This window comes from Salvelinus alpinus, chromosome 8, assembly GCF_045679555.1.
Source record: "Salvelinus alpinus chromosome 8, SLU_Salpinus.1, whole genome shotgun sequence".
NCBI classification, from domain to species: domain Eukaryota; kingdom Metazoa; phylum Chordata; class Actinopteri; order Salmoniformes; family Salmonidae; genus Salvelinus; species Salvelinus alpinus.
This window is the reverse complement of record NC_092093.1, coordinates 4,921,105-4,941,104: the sequence shown is the minus strand read 5'-3', so window position 1 is coordinate 4,941,104 and position 20,000 is coordinate 4,921,105. Positions and strand designations below refer to the sequence as shown.

The 20,000-nt window shown below is 41.7% G+C and overlaps 1 protein-coding gene across 9 annotated transcripts in view; it reads left to right on the top strand.

The window, feature by feature from the left end:
- eya4 (EYA transcriptional coactivator and phosphatase 4) overlaps positions 1-20,000 on the top strand; it is a 148,601-nt gene that overhangs the window by 52,687 nt on the left and 75,914 nt on the right. For all 9 annotated transcript variants that reach the window (XM_071412472.1, XM_071412467.1, XM_071412471.1 and 6 more), the window contains one exon: positions 19,044-19,093. In XM_071412472.1, coding sequence (XP_071268573.1) covers positions 19,069-19,093 — 25 coding nt within the window. In that variant the 5' untranslated portion in view covers positions 19,044-19,068. The remainder of the gene's footprint in view (positions 1-19,043; positions 19,094-20,000) is intronic.

Below are 20,000 nucleotides of genomic sequence, written 5' to 3'. Positions count from 1 at the left end.
GGTTTCTGGTCCCGTGTAACTCAGTTAGTAGAGCATGGCATTTGCAACACCAGGGTTGTGGGTTTGATTCCCACGCGGGACTGGTACAACACCAGGGTTGTGGGTTTGATTCCCACGCGGGACCGGTACAACACTAGGGTTGTGGGTTTGATTCCCATGCGGGACCGGTACAACACTAGGGTTGTGGGTTTGATTCCCATGCGGGACCGGTACAACACTAGGGTTGTGGGTTTGATTCCCATGCGGGACCGGTACAACACTAGGGTTGTGGGTTTGATTCCAATGCGGGACCGGTACAACACTAGGGTTGTGGGTTTGATTCCCATGCGGGACCGGTACAACACTAGGGTTGTGGGTTTGATTCCAATGCGGGACCGGTACAACACTATGGTTGTGGGTTTGATTCCCATGCGGGACCGGTACAACACTAGGGTTGTGGGTTTGATTCCCATGCGGGACCGGTACAACACTAGGGTTGTGGGTTTGATTCCCATGCGGGACCGGTACAACACTAGGGTTGTGGGTTTGATTCCCATGCGGGACCGGTACAACACTAGGGTTGTGGGTTTGATTCCCATGCGGGACCGGTACAACACTAGGGTTGTGGGTTTGATTCCCATGCGGGACCGGTACAACACTAGGGTTGTGGGTTTGATTCCCATGCGGGACCGGTACAACACTAGGGTTGTGGGTTTGATTCCCATGCGGGACCAGTACAACACTAGGGTTGTGGGTTTGATTCCCATGCGGGACCGGTACAACACTAGGGTTGTGGGTTTGATTCCCATGCGGGACCGGTACAACACTAGGGTTGTGGGTTTGATTCCAATGCGGGACCGGTACAACACTAGGGTTGTGGGTTTGATTCCCATGCGGGACCGGTACAACACTAGGGTTGTGGGTTTGATTCCAATGCGGGACCGGTACAACACTATGGTTGTGGGTTTGATTCCCATGCGGGACCGGTACAACACTAGGGTTGTGGGTTTGATTCCCATGCGGGACCGGTACAACACTAGGGTTGTGGGTTTGATTCCCATGCGGGACCGGTACAACACTAGGGTTGTGGGTTTGATTCCCATGCGGGACCGGTACAACACTAGGGTTGTGGGTTTGATTCCCATGCGGGACCGGTACAACACTAGGGTTGTGGGTTTGATTCCCATGCGGGACCGGTACAACACTAGGGTTGTGGGTTTGATTCCCATGCGGGACCGGTACAACACTAGGGTTGTGGGTTTGATTCCAATGCGGGACCGGTACAACACTAGGGTTGTGGGTTTGATTCCCATGCGGGACCGGTGCAACACTAGGGTTGTGGGTTTGATTCCCATGCGGGACCAGTACAACACTAGGGTTGTGGGTTTGATTCCAATGCGGGACCGGTACAACACTAGGGTTGTGGGTTTGATTCCCATGCGGGACCGGTACAACACTAGGGTTGTGGGTTTGATTCCCATGCGGGACCGGTACAACACTAGGGTTGTGGGTTTGATTCCAATGCGGGACCGGTACAACACTAGGGTTGTGTGTTTGATTTCCATGCGGGACCGGTACAACACTAGGGTTGTGGGTTTGATTCCCATGCGGGACCGGTACAACACTAGGGTTGTGGGTTTGATTCCCATGCGGGACCGGCACAACACTAGGGTTGTGGGTTTGATTCCCATGCGGGACCGGTACAACACTAGGGTTGTGGGTTTGATTCCCATGCGGGACCGGCGCAACACTAGGGTTGTGGGTTTGATTCCCATGCGGGACCGGTGCAACACTAGGGTTGTGGGTTTGATTCCCGTGCGGGACCGGTGCAACACTAGGGTTGTGGGTTTGATTCCCATGCGGGACCAGTACAACACTAGGGTTGTGGGTTTGATTCCCATGCGGGACCGGTACAACACTAGGGTTGTGGGTTTGATTCCCATGCGGGACCGGTACAACACTAGGGTTGTGGGTTTGATTCCCATGCGGGACCAGTACAACACTAGGGTTGTGGGTTTGATTCCCATGCGGGACCGGTACAACACTAGGGTTGTGGGTTTGATTCCCATGCGGGACCAGTACAACACTAGGGTTGTGGGTTTGATTCCCATGCGGGACCAGTACAACACTAGGGTTGTGGGTTTGATTCCCATGCGGGACCGGTACAACACTAGGGTTGTGGGTTTGATTCCAATGCGGGACCGGTACAACACTAGGGTTGTGGGTTTGATTCCCATGCGGGACCGGTACAACACTAGGGTTGTGGGTTTGATTCCCATGCGGGACCGGTACAACACTAGGGTTGTGGGTTTGATTCCAATGCGGGACCGGTACAACACTAGGGTTGTGGGTTTGATTCCCATGCGGGACCGGTACAACACTAGGGTTGTGGGTTTGATTCCCATGCGGGACCGGTACAACACTAGGGTTGTGGGTTTGATTCCCATGCGGGACCGGTACAACACTAGGGTTGTGGGTTTGATTCCCATGCGGGACCAGTACAACACTAGGGTTGTGGGTTTGATTCCCATGCGGGACCGGTACAACACTAGGGTTGTGGGTTTGATTCCCATGCGGGACCAGTACAACAACAAAAAAATATTTAAAATGTTTGCACTCTATACTGAAAGTTGTTCTGTATCAGAGCGTCTGCTAAGTGACTCAAATGTAAATGGTCAAAAGTAGATAAATAAAATAATAATAAAAGATAATAATAACAATAAAAGGAATAGGGTGCCATTTGGAGCACAAGCTGTTACTTCACGTAAATAAATCATTATAATTAGCGCTAATCACAAAACAGCACCTGCATGCACCCCTGGAGTTCTCAGGAGACTAGGCGAGTCTCTCTCTCTCTCTCTCTCTCTCTCTCTCTCTCTCTCTCTCTCTCTCTCTCTCTCTCTCTCTCTCTCTCTCTCTCTCTTTCTCTCTCTCTCTCTCTCTCTCTCTCTCTTCTCTCTCTCTCTCTCTCTCTCTCTCTCTCTCTCTCTCTCTCTCTCTCTCTCTCTCTCTCTCTCTCTCTCTCTCTCTCTCTCTCTCTCTCTCTCCCCCCGTCTCGGAGCTGCTGCCGTCGCCTGGCCAACCAGGTCACAGGTCAGCTATTTAGACATCTCAGATGACAGCCGGGTCCTTCAGGCAGCTCTGCAACCTAAGAGGATGACCCGTAGTCTGTTAACTGACTGACACAAGGGTGGTGGAGACAGACTGGGGGGTGTTAACCTGCTCCTTAGGGGTGGGGGGGGGGGGGGTGTAATGATTTAACTGTTACATTTATAATGAACAAAAATATAAACGTAACATGTAAAGTGTTGGTCCCATGTTTCATGAGCTGAAATAAAAAGATCCCAGAAATGTTTTATACGCACAAAAAAGGCACATTTCTCTCAGATTCTTAGCTCACATTTGTTTACATCCCTGTTAGTGAGCATTTCTCATTTTGCCAAAATAATCCTTCCACCTGACAGGTGTGGCATATCAATAAGCGGATTAAACATCATGACCTTGTGCTGGGGACAATAAAAGGACACTCTAAAATGTGCAGTTTTGTCGCACAACACAATGCCACAGATGTCTCAAGTTTTGAGGGGGCGTGCAATTGGCATGCTGACTGCAGGATTGTCCACCAGAGCTGTTGCCAGAGAATTTAATGTTCATTTCTCTACCATAAGCCGCCTCCAATATTGTTTTAGAGAATTTGGTAGTACGTCCAACGGGCCTCACAACCACAGACTAAGTGTAACCACGCCAGCCCAGGACCTTCACCTCCGGCTTTTTCACCTGTGGGATTGTCTCAGACCAGACAGCTGATGAATCTGTGGGTTTGCACAACCAAAAAATGTCTACACAAGTTGTCAGAAACCGTCTGAGGGAAGCTCATCTGCGTGCTCGTCTTCCTCACCAGGGTCTTAAACCTGACGGCAGTTCGGCGTCCTATCTGACTTCGATGGCCACTTTGCTAGGCAGTGCCCGTTAACCATCCTAACCTTTGAAAGGCATGTCACTTCACCCATCTCTTCGCATAGCCCACCACTAAGCATGCACTGTTTTCTTACCCACTACTGGATGGATTCATAAAGAATTACTGTGGGGATAAATCTCACTGAATGACCAAAATAATGGAATGAAGAAGGCTAAATCAATTTAAGGCATGTATCAAATTGTTGCTTACTAAATCTCCCAAAGTCATCCAATCCTTATAATACATTTAAACCATTAGCCAATAGCGTGGTCAACTATTTCGGCACCGTTTCGCGCTGCTTTAAGACTAGCGTTTGGGACTCGTCTTGATAAATCAATGTCAGACTTTTCTTTTCACTGAATCTCCGTTTGGATATTGGTTAAGCTGGGAAATGTTAGCTGAGTTGAGGTGAGTGATGCTCATGATCATCTAGTCTAGTTGACTGATTTATCAGGACATTTAGTCTAGTTGGCTGATTTATCAGAACATTTAGTCTAGTTGGCTGATTTATCAGAACATTTAGTCTAGTTGGCTGATTTATCAGAACATTTAGTCTAGTTGGCTGATTTATCAGGACATTTAGTCTAGTTGACTGATTTATCAGAACATTTAGTCTAATTGGCTGATTTATCAGGACATTTAGTCTAGTTGACTGATTTATCAGAACATTTAGTCTAATTGGCTGATTTATCAGGACATTTAGTCTAGTTGACTGATTTATCAGGACATTTAGTCTAATTGGCTGATTTATCAGGACATTTAGTCTAGTTGACTGATTTATCAGAACATTTAGTCTAATTGGCTGATTTATCAGGACATTTAGTCTAGTTGGCTGATTTATCAGAACATTTAGTCTAGTTGGCTGATTTATCAGAACATTTAGTCTAGTTGGCTGATTTATCAGGACATTTAGTCTAGTTGACTGATTTATCAGAACATTTAGTCTAATTGGCTGATTTATCAGGACATTTAGTCTAGTTGGCTGATTTATCAGAACATTTAGTCTAGTTGGCTGATTTATCAGAACATTTAGTCTAGTTGGCTGATTTATCAGGACATTTAGTCTAGTTGGCTGATTTATCAAAACATTTAGTCTAGTTGACTGATTTATCAGAACATTTAGTCTAGTTGGCTGATTTATCAGGACATTTAGTCTAGTTGGCTGATTTATCAGGACATTTAGTCTAGTTGGCTGATTTATCAGAACATTTAGTCTAGTTGGCTGATTTATCAGATAATTTAGTCTAGTTGGCTGATTTATCAGGACATTTAGTCTAGTTGGCTGATTTATCAGGACATTTAGTCTAGTTGGCTGATTTATCAGGACATTTAGTCTAGTTGGCTGATTTATCAGAACATTTAGTCTAGTTTGTTGATTTATCAGAACATTTAGTCTAGTTGGCTGATTTATCAGAACATTTAGTCTAGTTGGCTGATTTATCAGAACATTTAGTCTAGTTGGCTGATTTATCAGAACATTTAGTCTAGTTGGCTGATTTATCAGAACATTTAGTCTAGTTGGCTGATTTATCAGAACATTTAGTCTGGTTGGCTGATTTATCAGATAATTTAGTTCTAGTTGGCTAATTTATCAGAACATTTAGTCTAGTTGACTGATTTATCAGAACATTTAGTCTGGTTGGCTGATTTATCAGAACATTTAGTTCTAGTTGGCTGATTTATCAGAACATTTAGTCTAGTTGGCTGATTTATCAGGACATTTAGTCTAGTTGGCTGATTTATCAGAACATTTAGTCTAGTTGGCTGATTTATCAGATAATTTAGTCTAGTTGGCTGATTTATCAGGACATTTAGTCTAGTTGGCTGATTTATCAGGACATTTAGTCTAGTTGGCTGATTTATCAGGACATTTAGTCTAGTTGGCTGATTTATCAGAACATTTAGTCTAGTTTGTTGATTTATCAGAACATTTAGTCTAGTTGGCTGATTTATCAGAACATTTAGTCTAGTTGGCTGATTTATCAGAACATTTAGTCTAGTTGGCTGATTTATCAGAACATTTAGTCTAGTTGGCTGATTTATCAGAACATTTAGTCTAGTTGGCTGATTTATCAGAACATTTAGTCTGGTTGGCTGATTTATCAGATAATTTAGTTCTAGTTGGCTAATTTATCAGAACATTTAGTCTAGTTGACTGATTTATCAGAACATTTAGTCTGGTTGGCTGATTTATCAGAACATTTAGTTCTAGTTGGCTGATTTATCAGAACATTTAGTCTAGTTGGCTGATTTATCAGGACATTTAGTCTAGTTGACTGATTTATTCGGCCTGATCAGAACATTTAGTCTAGTTGGCTGATTTATCAGGACATTTAGTCTAGTTGGCTGATTTATCAGAACATTTAGTCTAGTTGGCTGATTTATCAGAACATTTAGTCTAGTTGACTGATTTATCAGGACATTTAGTTCTAGTTGGCTGATTTATCAGAACATTTAGTCTAGTTGGCTGATTTATCAGGACATTTAGTCTAGTTGGCTGATTTATCAGGACATTTAGTTCTAGTTGGCTGATTTATCAGAACATTTAGTCTAGTTGGCTGATTTATCAGAACATTTAGTCTAGTTGACTGATTTATCAGAACATTTAGTCTAGTTGGCTGATTCATCAGGACATTTAGTCTAGTTGGCTGATTTATCAGAACATTTAGTCTAGTTGGCTGATTTATCAGATAATTTAGTCTAGTTGGCTGATTTATCAGATCATTTAGTCTAGTTGGCTGATTTATCAGAACATTTAGTCTAGTTGGCTGATTTATCAGAACATTTAGTCTGGTTGGCTGATTTATCAGATAATTTAGTTCTAGTTGGCTAATTTATCAGAACATTTAGTCTAGTTGACTGATTTATCAGAACATTTAGTCTGGTTGGCTGATTTATCAGAACATTTAGTTCTAGTTGGCTGATTTATCAGAACATTTAGTCTAGTTGGCTGATTTATCAGGACATTTAGTCTAGTTGACTGATTTATTCGGCCTGATCAGAACATTTAGTCTAGTTGGCTGATTTATCAGGACATTTAGTCTAGTTGGCTGATTTATCAGAACATTTAGTCTAGTTGGCTGATTTATCAGAACATTTAGTCTAGTTGACTGATTTATCAGGACATTTAGTTCTAGTTGGCTGATTTATCAGAACATTTAGTCTAGTTGGCTGATTTATCAGGACATTTAGTCTAGTTGGCTGATTTATCAGGACATTTAGTTCTAGTTGGCTGATTTATCAGAACATTTAGTCTAGTTGGCTGATTTATCAGAACATTTAGTCTAGTTGACTGATTTATCAGAACATTTAGTCTAGTTGGCTGATTCATCAGGACATTTAGTCTAGTTGGCTGATTTATCAGAACATTTAGTCTAGTTGGCTGATTTATCAGATAATTTAGTCTAGTTGGCTGATTTATCAGATCATTTAGTCTAGTTGGTTGATTTATCAGAACATTTAGTCTAGTTGGCTGATTTATCAGAACATTTAGTCTAGTTGGCTGATTTATCAGAACATTTAGTCTAGTTTGTTGATTTATCAGAACATTTAGTCTAGTTGGCTGATTTATCAGAACATTTAGTCTAGTTGGTTGATTTATCAGAACATTTAGTCTAGTTGGCTGATTTATCAGGACATTTAGTCTAGTTGGCTGATTTATCAGGACATTTAGTCTAGTTGGCTGATTTATCAGGACATTTAGTCTAGTTGACTGATTTATCAGGACATGTAGTCTAGTTGGCTGATTTATCAGAACATTTAGTCTAGTTGACTGATTTATCAGAACATTTAGTCTAGTTGACTGATTTATCAGAACATTTAGTCTAGTTGGCTGATTCATCAGGACATTTAGTCTAGTTGGCTGATTTATCAGGACATTTAGTCTAGTTGACTGATTTATCAAAACATTTAGTCTAGTTGGCTGATTTATCAGAACATTTAGTCTAGTTGACTGATTTATCAGAACATTTAGTCTAGTTGACTGATTTATTCGGCCTGATCAGAAAATTTAGTCTAGTTGGCTGATTTATCAGGACATTTAGTCTAGTTGGCTGATTTATCAGGACATTTAGTTCTAGTTGGCTGATTTATCAGAACATTTAGTCTAGTTGGCTGATTTATCAGAACATTTAGTCTAGTTGACTGATTTATCAGAACATTTAGTCTAGTTGGCTGATTCATCAGGACATTTAGTCTAGTTGGCTGATTTATCAGAACATTTAGTCTAGTTGGCTGATTTATCAGATAATTTAGTCTAGTTGGCTGATTTATCAGATAATTTAGTCTAGTTGGTTGATTTATCAGAACATTTAGTCTAGTTGGCTGATTTATCAGAACATTTAGTCTAGTTGGCTGATTTATCAGAACATTTAGTCTAGTTTGTTGATTTATCAGAACATTTAGTCTAGTTGGTTGATTTATCAGGACATTTAGTCTAGTTGGTTGATTTATCAGAACATTTAGTCTAGTTGGCTGATTTATCAGGACATTTAGTCTAGTTGGCTGATTTATCAGGACATTTAGTCTAGTTGGCTGATTTATCAGGACATTTAGTCTAGTTGACTGATTTATCAGGACATGTAGTCTAGTTGGCTGATTTATCAGAACATTTAGTCTAGTTGACTGATTTATCAGAACATTTAGTCTAGTTGACTGATTTATCAGAACATTTAGTCTAGTTGGCTGATTCATCAAGACATTTAGTCTAGTTGGCTGATTTATCAGGACATTTAGTCTAGTTGACTGATTTATCAAAACATTTAGTCTAGTTGGCTGATTTATCAGAACATTTAGTCTAGTTGACTGATTTATCAGAACATTTAGTCTAGTTGACTGATTTATTCGGCCTGATCAGAAAATTTAGTCTAGTTGGCTGATTTATCAGGACATTTAGTCTAGTTGGCTGATTTATCAGAATATTTAGTCTAGTTGGCTGATTTATCAGAACATTTAGTCTAGTTGGCTGATTTATCAGATAATTTAGTCTAGTTGGCTGATTTATCAGAACATTTAGTCTAGTTGACTGATTTATCAGAACATTTAGTCTAGTTGGCTGATTTATCAGATAATTTAGTCTAGTTGGCTGATTTATCAGAACATTTAGTCTAGTTGACTGATTTATCAGAACATTTAGTCTAGTTGACTGATTTATCAGAACATTTAGTCTAGTTGACTGATTTATCAGAACATTTAGTCTGGTTGGCTGATTTATCAGAACATTTAGTTCTAGTTGGCTGATTTATCAGAACATTTAGTCTAGTTGGCTGATTTATCAGGACATTTAGTCTAGTTGACTGATTTATTCGGCCTGATCAGAACATTTAGTCTAGTTGGCTGATTTATCAGGACATTTAGTCTAGTTGGCTGATTTATCAGAACATTTAGTCTAGTTGGCTGATTTATCAGAACATTTAGTCTAGTTGACTGATTTATCAGGACATTTAGTTCTAGTTGGCTGATTTATCAGAACATTTAGTCTAGTTGGCTGATTTATCAGGACATTTAGTCTAGTTGGCTGATTTATCAGGACATTTAGTTCTAGTTGGCTGATTTATCAGAACATTTAGTCTAGTTGGCTGATTTATCAGAACATTTAGTCTAGTTGACTGATTTATCAGAACATTTAGTCTAGTTGGCTGATTCATCAGGACATTTAGTCTAGTTGGCTGATTTATCAGAACATTTAGTCTAGTTGGCTGATTTATCAGATAATTTAGTCTAGTTGGCTGATTTATCAGATCATTTAGTCTAGTTGGTTGATTTATCAGAACATTTAGTCTAGTTGGCTGATTTATCAGAACATTTAGTCTAGTTGGCTGATTTATCAGAACATTTAGTCTAGTTTGTTGATTTATCAGAACATTTAGTCTAGTTGGCTGATTTATCAGAACATTTAGTCTAGTTGGTTGATTTATCAGAACATTTAGTCTAGTTGGCTGATTTATCAGGACATTTAGTCTAGTTGGCTGATTTATCAGGACATTTAGTCTAGTTGGCTGATTTATCAGGACATTTAGTCTAGTTGACTGATTTATCAGGACATGTAGTCTAGTTGGCTGATTTATCAGAACATTTAGTCTAGTTGACTGATTTATCAGAACATTTAGTCTAGTTGACTGATTTATCAGAACATTTAGTCTAGTTGGCTGATTCATCAGGACATTTAGTCTAGTTGGCTGATTTATCAGGACATTTAGTCTAGTTGACTGATTTATCAAAACATTTAGTCTAGTTGGCTGATTTATCAGAACATTTAGTCTAGTTGACTGATTTATCAGAACATTTAGTCTAGTTGACTGATTTATTCGGCCTGATCAGAAAATTTAGTCTAGTTGGCTGATTTATCAGGACATTTAGTCTAGTTGGCTGATTTATCAGGACATTTAGTTCTAGTTGGCTGATTTATCAGAACATTTAGTCTAGTTGGCTGATTTATCAGAACATTTAGTCTAGTTGACTGATTTATCAGAACATTTAGTCTAGTTGGCTGATTCATCAGGACATTTAGTCTAGTTGGCTGATTTATCAGAACATTTAGTCTAGTTGGCTGATTTATCAGATAATTTAGTCTAGTTGGCTGATTTATCAGATAATTTAGTCTAGTTGGTTGATTTATCAGAACATTTAGTCTAGTTGGCTGATTTATCAGAACATTTAGTCTAGTTGGCTGATTTATCAGAACATTTAGTCTAGTTTGTTGATTTATCAGAACATTTAGTCTAGTTGGTTGATTTATCAGGACATTTAGTCTAGTTGGTTGATTTATCAGAACATTTAGTCTAGTTGGCTGATTTATCAGGACATTTAGTCTAGTTGGCTGATTTATCAGGACATTTAGTCTAGTTGGCTGATTTATCAGGACATTTAGTCTAGTTGACTGATTTATCAGGACATGTAGTCTAGTTGGCTGATTTATCAGAACATTTAGTCTAGTTGACTGATTTATCAGAACATTTAGTCTAGTTGACTGATTTATCAGAACATTTAGTCTAGTTGGCTGATTCATCAAGACATTTAGTCTAGTTGGCTGATTTATCAGGACATTTAGTCTAGTTGACTGATTTATCAAAACATTTAGTCTAGTTGGCTGATTTATCAGAACATTTAGTCTAGTTGACTGATTTATCAGAACATTTAGTCTAGTTGACTGATTTATTCGGCCTGATCAGAAAATTTAGTCTAGTTGGCTGATTTATCAGGACATTTAGTCTAGTTGGCTGATTTATCAGAATATTTAGTCTAGTTGGCTGATTTATCAGAACATTTAGTCTAGTTGGCTGATTTATCAGATAATTTAGTCTAGTTGGCTGATTTATCAGAACATTTAGTCTAGTTGACTGATTTATCAGAACATTTAGTCTAGTTGGCTGATTTATCAGATAATTTAGTCTAGTTGGCTGATTTATCAGAACATTTAGTCTAGTTGACTGATTTATCAGAACATTTAGTCTAGTTGACTGATTTATCAGAACATTTAGTCTAGTTGGCTGATTTATCAGAGCATTTAGTCTAGTTGACTGATTTATCAGAACATTTAGTCTAGTTGGCTGATTCATCAGGACATTTAGTCTAGTTGACTGATTTATCAGAACATTTAGTCTAGTCTACTTCCACTCTGAAACTATGTTACGTCTATTCTATTAGACCAGGCGGCGGCCCGAGTCTACTCCCACTCTGAAACTATGTTAGGTCTATTCTATGAGACCAGGCTGCATCCCGAGTCTACTCCCACTCTGAAACTATGTTACGTCTATTCTATGAGACCAGGCTGCGGCACGAGTCTACTCCCACTCTGAAACTATGTTACGTCTATTCTATGAGACCAGGCTGCCTTCCGATTCTACTCCCACTCTGAAACTTGTCAGCATGGGAGATATATAAAACGCTTATCCTGGTAAAAATGTGACTGTATGAATTGGGCTCTAAAAAAATATTGTCCCATTTTTTTTTTGTAGGCAACATACTATAAAAGTCTGTAAAGTCTGTAAAGTCTGTAAAGTCTGTCAATTCTGTAAAGTCTGTAAAGCTTGTAAAGTCTGTCAATTCTGTAAAGTCTGTAAAGTCTGTCTATGAAGGGTATAAGACAAAAGAAACATGAAAGTGTGTACATTATTACACATTAGTGCAGGAAATGAAGAAATTGATAAAAATGCATTGAATTAACAAATAACTATGCAAATGAGAAAAGCTGTGTTCATTAAGGAAATAGTTGCCTCTCCTGTTGTTTTCAGTGATTTAAGCAAATACATGCCCGGGATATTAATTGAAGTTTTACGATATGTGACCTTTGACCTGTCTCTTAACCGGTAAAATGTGAGTCATTCTCAGAGGAACACTCTAATTAGAAATACACACACACACCCTCAAACACACACACACACACACACACACACACACACACACACACACACACACACACACACACACACACACACACACACAAACACACACAGTCTTGTACAGCTAACCTTGTGGGGACATACAATTCAGTCCCATTCAAAATCCTATTTTCCCTAACCCCTAACCCTAAACCTAACCCTAATCCTAACCCGTACTCTTACCCTAACCTTAACCCTAACCCTAACCCAAAAACCTAAACTTTATCCTAACCCTAAACCTAACCCTAGCTCCTAACCCTAACCCTACAACTTACCCTAGCTCCTAACCTTAATATTTAACCTAATTCTAACCCTAACACTAATTCTAACCTTAACCCTAAACCCCCTAGCAATAGCATTTGACCTTGTGGGGACTAACAAAATGTCCCCAGCTGGTCAACTTTTTACTTTGTTTACTATTCTTGTAGGGACTTCTGGTCCCCACAAGAATAGTTAAACACGTCCACACACACACACACACACACACACACACACACACACACACACACACACACACACACACACACAAAATAAACATAGTCTGTATCTTAAACTCAGGGTCGGGACCCAAAGTGTGCGCAGAATGTGAGTTACTAGATACGGTCCATTCAGAAAGTATTCAGACCCCTTCCATTACTCCACATTTTGTTACGTTACAGCCTTATTATAACATTGATTAAATACATTGTTTTCCTCATCAATCTACACACAATAATAATGACAAAGTGAAAACAGGTTTTTAGATTATTTTTTTCAAATCTAAAACAGAAATCACTTATTTACATAAGGATTCAGACCCTTTTCTATGAGACTTGAAATTGAGCTCAGGTGCATCCTGTTTCCATTGATCATCCTTGAGATGTTTCTACAACTTGATTGGAGTCCACCTGTGGTAAATTCAATTGTTTGGACATGATTTGGAAAGGCACACACCTGTCTATATAAGGTCCCACAGTTGACAGTGCATGTCAGAGCAAAAACCAGGCCATGAGGTCCAAGGAATTGTCCGTAGAGCTCCGAGACAGGATTGTGTCGAGGCACATATCTGGGGAAGGGTACCAAAACATTTCAGCAGCATTGAAGGTCCCCAAGAACACAGTGGCCTCCATCATTCATAAATGGAAGTTTGGAACCATTAAGACTCTTCCTAGAGCTGGTCGCCAGTCCAAACTGAGCAATCAGCGGAGGAGGGCCTTGGTCAGGGAGGTGGCCAAGAACCTGATGGTCACTGTGATAGAGCTCCAGAGTTCCTCTGTGGAAATGGGAGAACCTTCCAGAAGGACAACATTCTCTGCAGCACTCCACCAATCAGGCTTTTATGGTAGAATGGCCAGATAGAATGGCCACTCAGTAAAAGGCACATGACAGCCTGCTTGGAAACCAGATTCTCTGGTCCGATGAAACCAAGATTGAACTCTTTGGCCTAAATGCCAAGCATCTCGTCTGGAGGAAACCTGGGACTTTTCAGCTGTGCTAACATAATTGCAAAAGGGTTTTCTAATGATCAATTAGCCTTTTAAAATGATAAACTTGGATTAGCTAACACAACCTGCCATTGGAACACAGGAGTGATGGTTGCTGATAATGGGCCTCTGTACGCCTATGTAGATATTCCATTAAAAATCTGCCGTTTCCAGCTATAATAGTCATTTACAACATTAACAATGTCTACACTGTATTTCTGACCAATTTGATGTTATTTTAATGGACAAGAAAATGTGCTTTTCTTTCAAAAACAAGGACATTTCTAAGTGACTCCAAACTTTTAAATGGTTGTGTACATGTCTCTAATACAGACAGGAAGGACAGCTAAGTAGCTAAGTGACGGTAACAAGTCCCTGGTTCACCCCCTGATCACAATTAACACCTGACCCCTGGGAGGTGAAAGGTCGTGGTGGGGGTCAGTCAGTGTGCCACTCTCTATCCATCGTAAACAGGGTCAAATATAGACCTTTGACCCTAAACGGAGACACAGCTTCCTGGTTACTCAAAGTCATAGTAATCAATCAATCAAGCAAACTCTGGCGGCTGAGATTACAAATGAATCGTTGAAGCAACTTTGGCAATGATTACGGCCTCAAGTCTTGGGTATGAAGCTATAAGTTTGGCACACCTGTATTTGGGGAGTTTCTCCCATTCTTCCTTGCAGATCCTCTCAAGTTCTGTCAGGTTGGATGGGGAGCGTCGCTGCACAGCTATTTTCAGGTCTCTCCAGAGGTGTTTTATCGGTTTCAAGTCTGGGCTCTGGCTGGGCCACTCAAGGACATTCAGAGACTTGTCCCTATGCATCGCCTTCGTTGTCTTGGCTGTGTGCTTAGGGTCGTTTTCCTGTTGAAAGGTGAACCTTCACCCCAGTCTGAGGTCCTGAGTGGTCTGTAGCAGGTTTTCATCAAGGATCTCTCTGTACTTTGCTCTGTTCATCTTTGCCTCGATCCTGACTAGTTTCCCAGTCCCTGCTGCTGAAAAACATCCCCACAGCATGATGCTGCCACAACCATGCAAAACACCAGTCTCAAAGTCAACAGTGACTCCGTGACTCCGGGATGCTGGCCTTCTAGGCAGAGTTGCAAAGAAAAAGCCATATTTCAGACTGGCTAATAAAAAGAAAATATTAAGATGGGCAAAAGAACACAGACACCGGACAGAGGAACTCTGCCTAGAAGGCCAGCATCCCGGAGTCGCCTCTTCACTGTTGACGTTGAGACTGGTGTTTTGTGGGTACTATTTAATGAAGCTGCCAGTTGAGGACTTGTGAGGCGTCTGTTTCTCAAACTAGACACTCTAATATACTTGTCCTTTTGCTCAGTTGTGCACCGGGGCCTCCCACTCCTCTTTCTATTCTGGTTAGAGCCAGTTTGTGCTGTTCTGTGAAGGGAGTAGTACACAGCGTTGTACGAGAATAGACTGACGAGTTTCAGAAAAAAGTTATTTGTTTCTGGCCATTTTGAGCCTGTAATCAAACCCACAAATGCTGATGCTCCAGATACTCAACTAGTCTAAAGAAGTCCAGTTATATTGCTTCTTTAATCAGAACAACAGTTTTCAGCTGTGCAAAAAGGTTTTCTAATGATCAATTAGTCTTTTAAAATGATAAACTTGGATTAGCTAACACAACAGGCCATTGGAACACAGGAGGGATGGTTGCTGATAATGGGCCTCTGTACACCTATGTAGATATTCCATAAAAAATCTGCCGTTTCCAGCTACAATAGTCACTTACAACATTAACAATGTCTACACCGTATTTCTGACCAATTTGATGTTATTTTAATGGACAAGAAAATGGGCTTTTCTTTCAAAAACAAGGACATTTCTAAGTGACTCCAAACTTTTGAACGGTATTGTACATACAGTGTGTACTCAACCTATAACCATGTAGTATAAAACAGATCCAATTACCCCAGGTGAGTCATACAGTGAGGTGTAGGGTGAAGTTACCCTATAAATATTGATTGTGTCAGTTTGTCTGTTTTCTTCCGGTTAGAATATGGGGAAGTTGAGCTGCTCTGAGGTTAAAGATCAACCTGAGGTTGCTGGGATGGGGCAAATATCAAATCAAATCAAATGTATTTATAAAGCCCTTCTTACATCAGCTGATATCTCAAAGTGCTGTACAGAAACCCAGCCTAAAACCCCAAACAGCAAGCAATGCAGGTGTAGAAGCACGGTGGCTAGGAAAAACTCCCTAGAAAGGCCAAAACCCAGGAAGAAACCTAGAGAGGAACCAGGCTATGAGGGGTGGCCAGTCCTCTTCTGGCTGTGCCGGGTGGAGATTATAACAGAACATGACCAAGATGTTCAAATGTTCATAAATGACCAGCATGGTCAAATAATAATAATCACAGTAGTTATCGAGGGTGCAACAAGTCAGCACCTCAGGAGTAAATGTCAGTTGGCTTTTCATAGCCGATCATTAAGAGTATCTCTACCGCTCCTGCTGTCTCTAGAGAGTTGAAAACAGCAGGTCTGGGACAGGTAGCACGTCCGGTGAACAGGTCAGGGTTCCATAGCCGCAGGATGAACAGTTGAAACTGGAGCAGCAGCACGGCCAGGTGGACTGGGGACAGCAAGGAGTCATCATGCCAGGTAGTCCTGAGGCATGGTCCTAGGGCTCAGGTCCTCCGAGAGAGAGAAAGAAAGAAAGAAAGAGAGAATTAGAGAGAGCATACTTAAATTCACACAGGACACCGGATAAGACAGGAGAAATACTCCAGATATAACAGACTGACCCTAGCCCCCCGACACATAAACTACTGCAGCATAAATACTGGAGGCTGAGACAGGAGGGGTCAGGAGACACTGGCCCTATCCGATACCCCTGGACAGGGCCAAACAGGCAGGATATAACCCTACCCACTTTGCCAAAGCACAGCCCCCAAACCACTAGAGGGATATCTTCAACCACCAACTTACCATCCTGAGACAAGGCCGAGTATAGCCCACAAAGATCTCCGCCACGGCACAACCCGAGGGGGGGCGCCAACCCAGACAGGAAGATCACTATGGTAACACTTTATTTAGATAGTTCATCTACAGATCCCCTTTCCTTTTTCCACATTTTGTTGTTGTTACAGGCTGAAATTAAAATGGATTAAATTGAGAGATGTTTTGTCAATAGCCTACATACAATATCCCATAATGTCAAAGTGGAATTATGTTTTTCAACATATTTACAATTATTTTTTTATTTTTTTAAATGAACGAATAGACCATTTATTTTAGTATTGCCCTCAGGTAGCCTGTTTCTGGTCTCAGGTTCAGGAATGGCTGAAAATGCATAGAATTTATCTAAAATTTACCCTAGAAATAGTACTGTTAGGAGATCTGGAGAGACCGGGTCAGTCAATTACTAATATACTAATACTCTTAGTAAAAGTATTTATCTTCAACTCACAATCTGTGGATTCTATTCGATTAGATAGATTGAAATTGTATGTTAAACATCATAGAATAGTTGAAAGATATGTGTTGCGTAGAAACCCGAAGTGGGTGGCCAGCAGAGATAGATGGGATGGGCTGAGGGAAGCTGAGGGTTGGGATGTGGAATTGGAGACAAGTGGGAGTGGAGTTGCTGTGTGGGAGATAGAATGATGGTCAAAGATAAAAGTAAAAAATAATAATAATTAAAGTCAAAATAAAACAAAATAAAAAGTAAATTTGAAAAACACTAAGCACAGGAACAATCCTAGAGGAAAACCTGGTTCAGTTTTCTTTCCACCAGACACTGGGAGATGAATTCCCCTTTCAGCAGGACAATAACCTAAAACACAAGGCTAAATCTACTCTGGAGTTGCTTACTAAGAAGACAGTGAATGTTCCTGAGTGGCTGAGTTACAGTTTTGAGTTAAATCTACATGAAAATCTATGGCAAGACCTGAAAATGACTGTCTAGCAATGATCAACAACCAATTTGACAGAGCTTGACAGTTTAAAAAAATAATAATAATGGTCAAATATTGTACAATCCAGGTGTGAAAAGCTCTTAGAGACTGACCCAGAAAGACTCACAGCTCTTAGAGACTTACCCAGAAAGACTCACAGCTCTTAGAGACTTACCCAGAAACACTCACAGCTGTAATCACTCTTAGAGACTTACCCAGAAAGACTCACAGCTCTTAAAGACTTACTCAGAAAGACTCACAGCTTTTAGAGACTGACCCAGAAAGACTCACAGCTCTTAGAGACTTACCCAGAAAGACTCACAGCTCTTAGAGACTTACCCAGAAACACTCACAGCTCTTAGAGATTTACCCAGAAAGACTCACAGCTCTTAGAGACTTACCCAGAAAGACTCACAGCTCTTAGAGACTTACCCAGAAAGACTCACAGCTCTTAGAGACTTACATTCTGGTCAGAGGGGACTGGACGACATTCTGGTCAGAGGGGACAGGACGACATCCTGGTCAGAGGGGACAGGACGACATCCTGGTCAGAGGGGACAGGACGACATTCTGGTCAGAGGGGACAGGACGACATTCTGGTCAGAGGGGACAGGACGACATTCTGGTCAGAGGGGACAGGACGACATTCTGGTCAGAGGGGACAGGACGACATTCTGGTCAGAGGGGACAGGACGACATTCTAATCAGAGGGGATAAGACGACATTCTGGTCCTAGGGGACAGGACGACATTCTGGTCAGAGGGGACAGGACGACATTCTGGTCAGAGGGGACAGGACGACATTCTGGTCAGAGGGGATAAGACGACATTCTGGTCAGAGGGGACAGGACGACATTCTGGTCAGAGGGGACAGGACGACATCCTGGTCAGAGGGGACACGACGACATCCTGGTCAGAGGGGACAGGACGACATTCTGGTCAGAGGGGACAGGACGACATTCTGGTCAGAGAGGACAGGACGACATCCTGGTCAGAGGGGATAAGACGACATTCTGGTCAGAGGGGACAGGACGACATTCTGGTCAGAGGGGACAGGATGACAATCTGGTCAGAGGGGATAAGACGACATTCTGGTCAGAGGGGACAGGACGACATTCTGGTCAGAGGGGACAGGACGACATTCTGGTCAGAGGGGACAGGACGACATTTTGATCAGAGGGGACAGGACGACATTCTGGTCAGAGAGGACAGGACGACATTCTGGTCAGAGGGGACAGGACGACATTCTGGTCAGAGGGGACAGGACGACATTCTGGTCAGAGGGGACAGGACGACATTTTGGTCAGAGGGGACAGGACACTTACATGGTCTTATTTTCTCTCTGCAGGTGAAGACATCACACTGCGACTCTCATGTTCCAGACCACTCAGACACCAGGTAACAACTTCCCTGTGTGTGTGTGTGTGTGTGCGTGCGTGCGTGCGTGCGTGCGTTCGTGTGCGCGTGTGTGTGTGTGTATCAGCATGCCTGGCTGTCTGGTCATGGCTCTGAGATATGATGTTACACACGGTGAGGTCATCAACATGTGCCCAGAGCCACGCTGGAGGACAGGGACCACTCTCTCTCTCTCTCTCTGTCTTCCCACCACTCTTTTTTATCTCTCTCGCTGTCTCTTTCATTTCATGGCGTTGAAAGGAAAGTAATAATGTTTGAACGTCACTCTGCTTCAGATAAACTGTAGTATCGTTCTGAAAGAGTAGTGATGTCAAAAACAGAAAGTGTTTCTCTCCTAAACAGAAAAAGATACAGGGAGGAATCAGCCAAGAAAGCTAGAGAGAGAGAGAGGTCTTTAGAGATCATCATTTCCTGTTGAATGAAAAAAGAAAGGAATAAGAGGGAGAGAGAGTCTATTAGAGAGGAGAGAGAGTCTCGGATAGAGAGGAGAGAGAGTCTATTAAGAGAGGAGAGTGTCCCTCTCCCCCTCTTTCTCCATCCCCCTCTCCCCCTCTCTCTCTTGCCCTCTCTCCATCCACATCTCTCTCTCCCTCTCTCTCCATCTCTCTCTCCCTCTCTCTCCATCCCCTCTCCATCCCCTCTCCCTCTCTCTCCCCCTCTCTCTCCCCCCTTCTCCCCCCTCTCCCCCTCTCTCTCCATCCCCCTCTCTCTCCCTCTCTCTCCACCCCCCTCTTCCTTTTATCTTCCTTTTATCCGCCCCCTTGTTGAAAGCCTGTAGTCATTCCTGTCTGTCAGAGGGTCTCAGTCATGTGTGAAAATGCTATCATCCTGCAGCATCCCTCATTGTCATGGCTTCACGCCAGACCGATACACATCCCTCATTGTCATG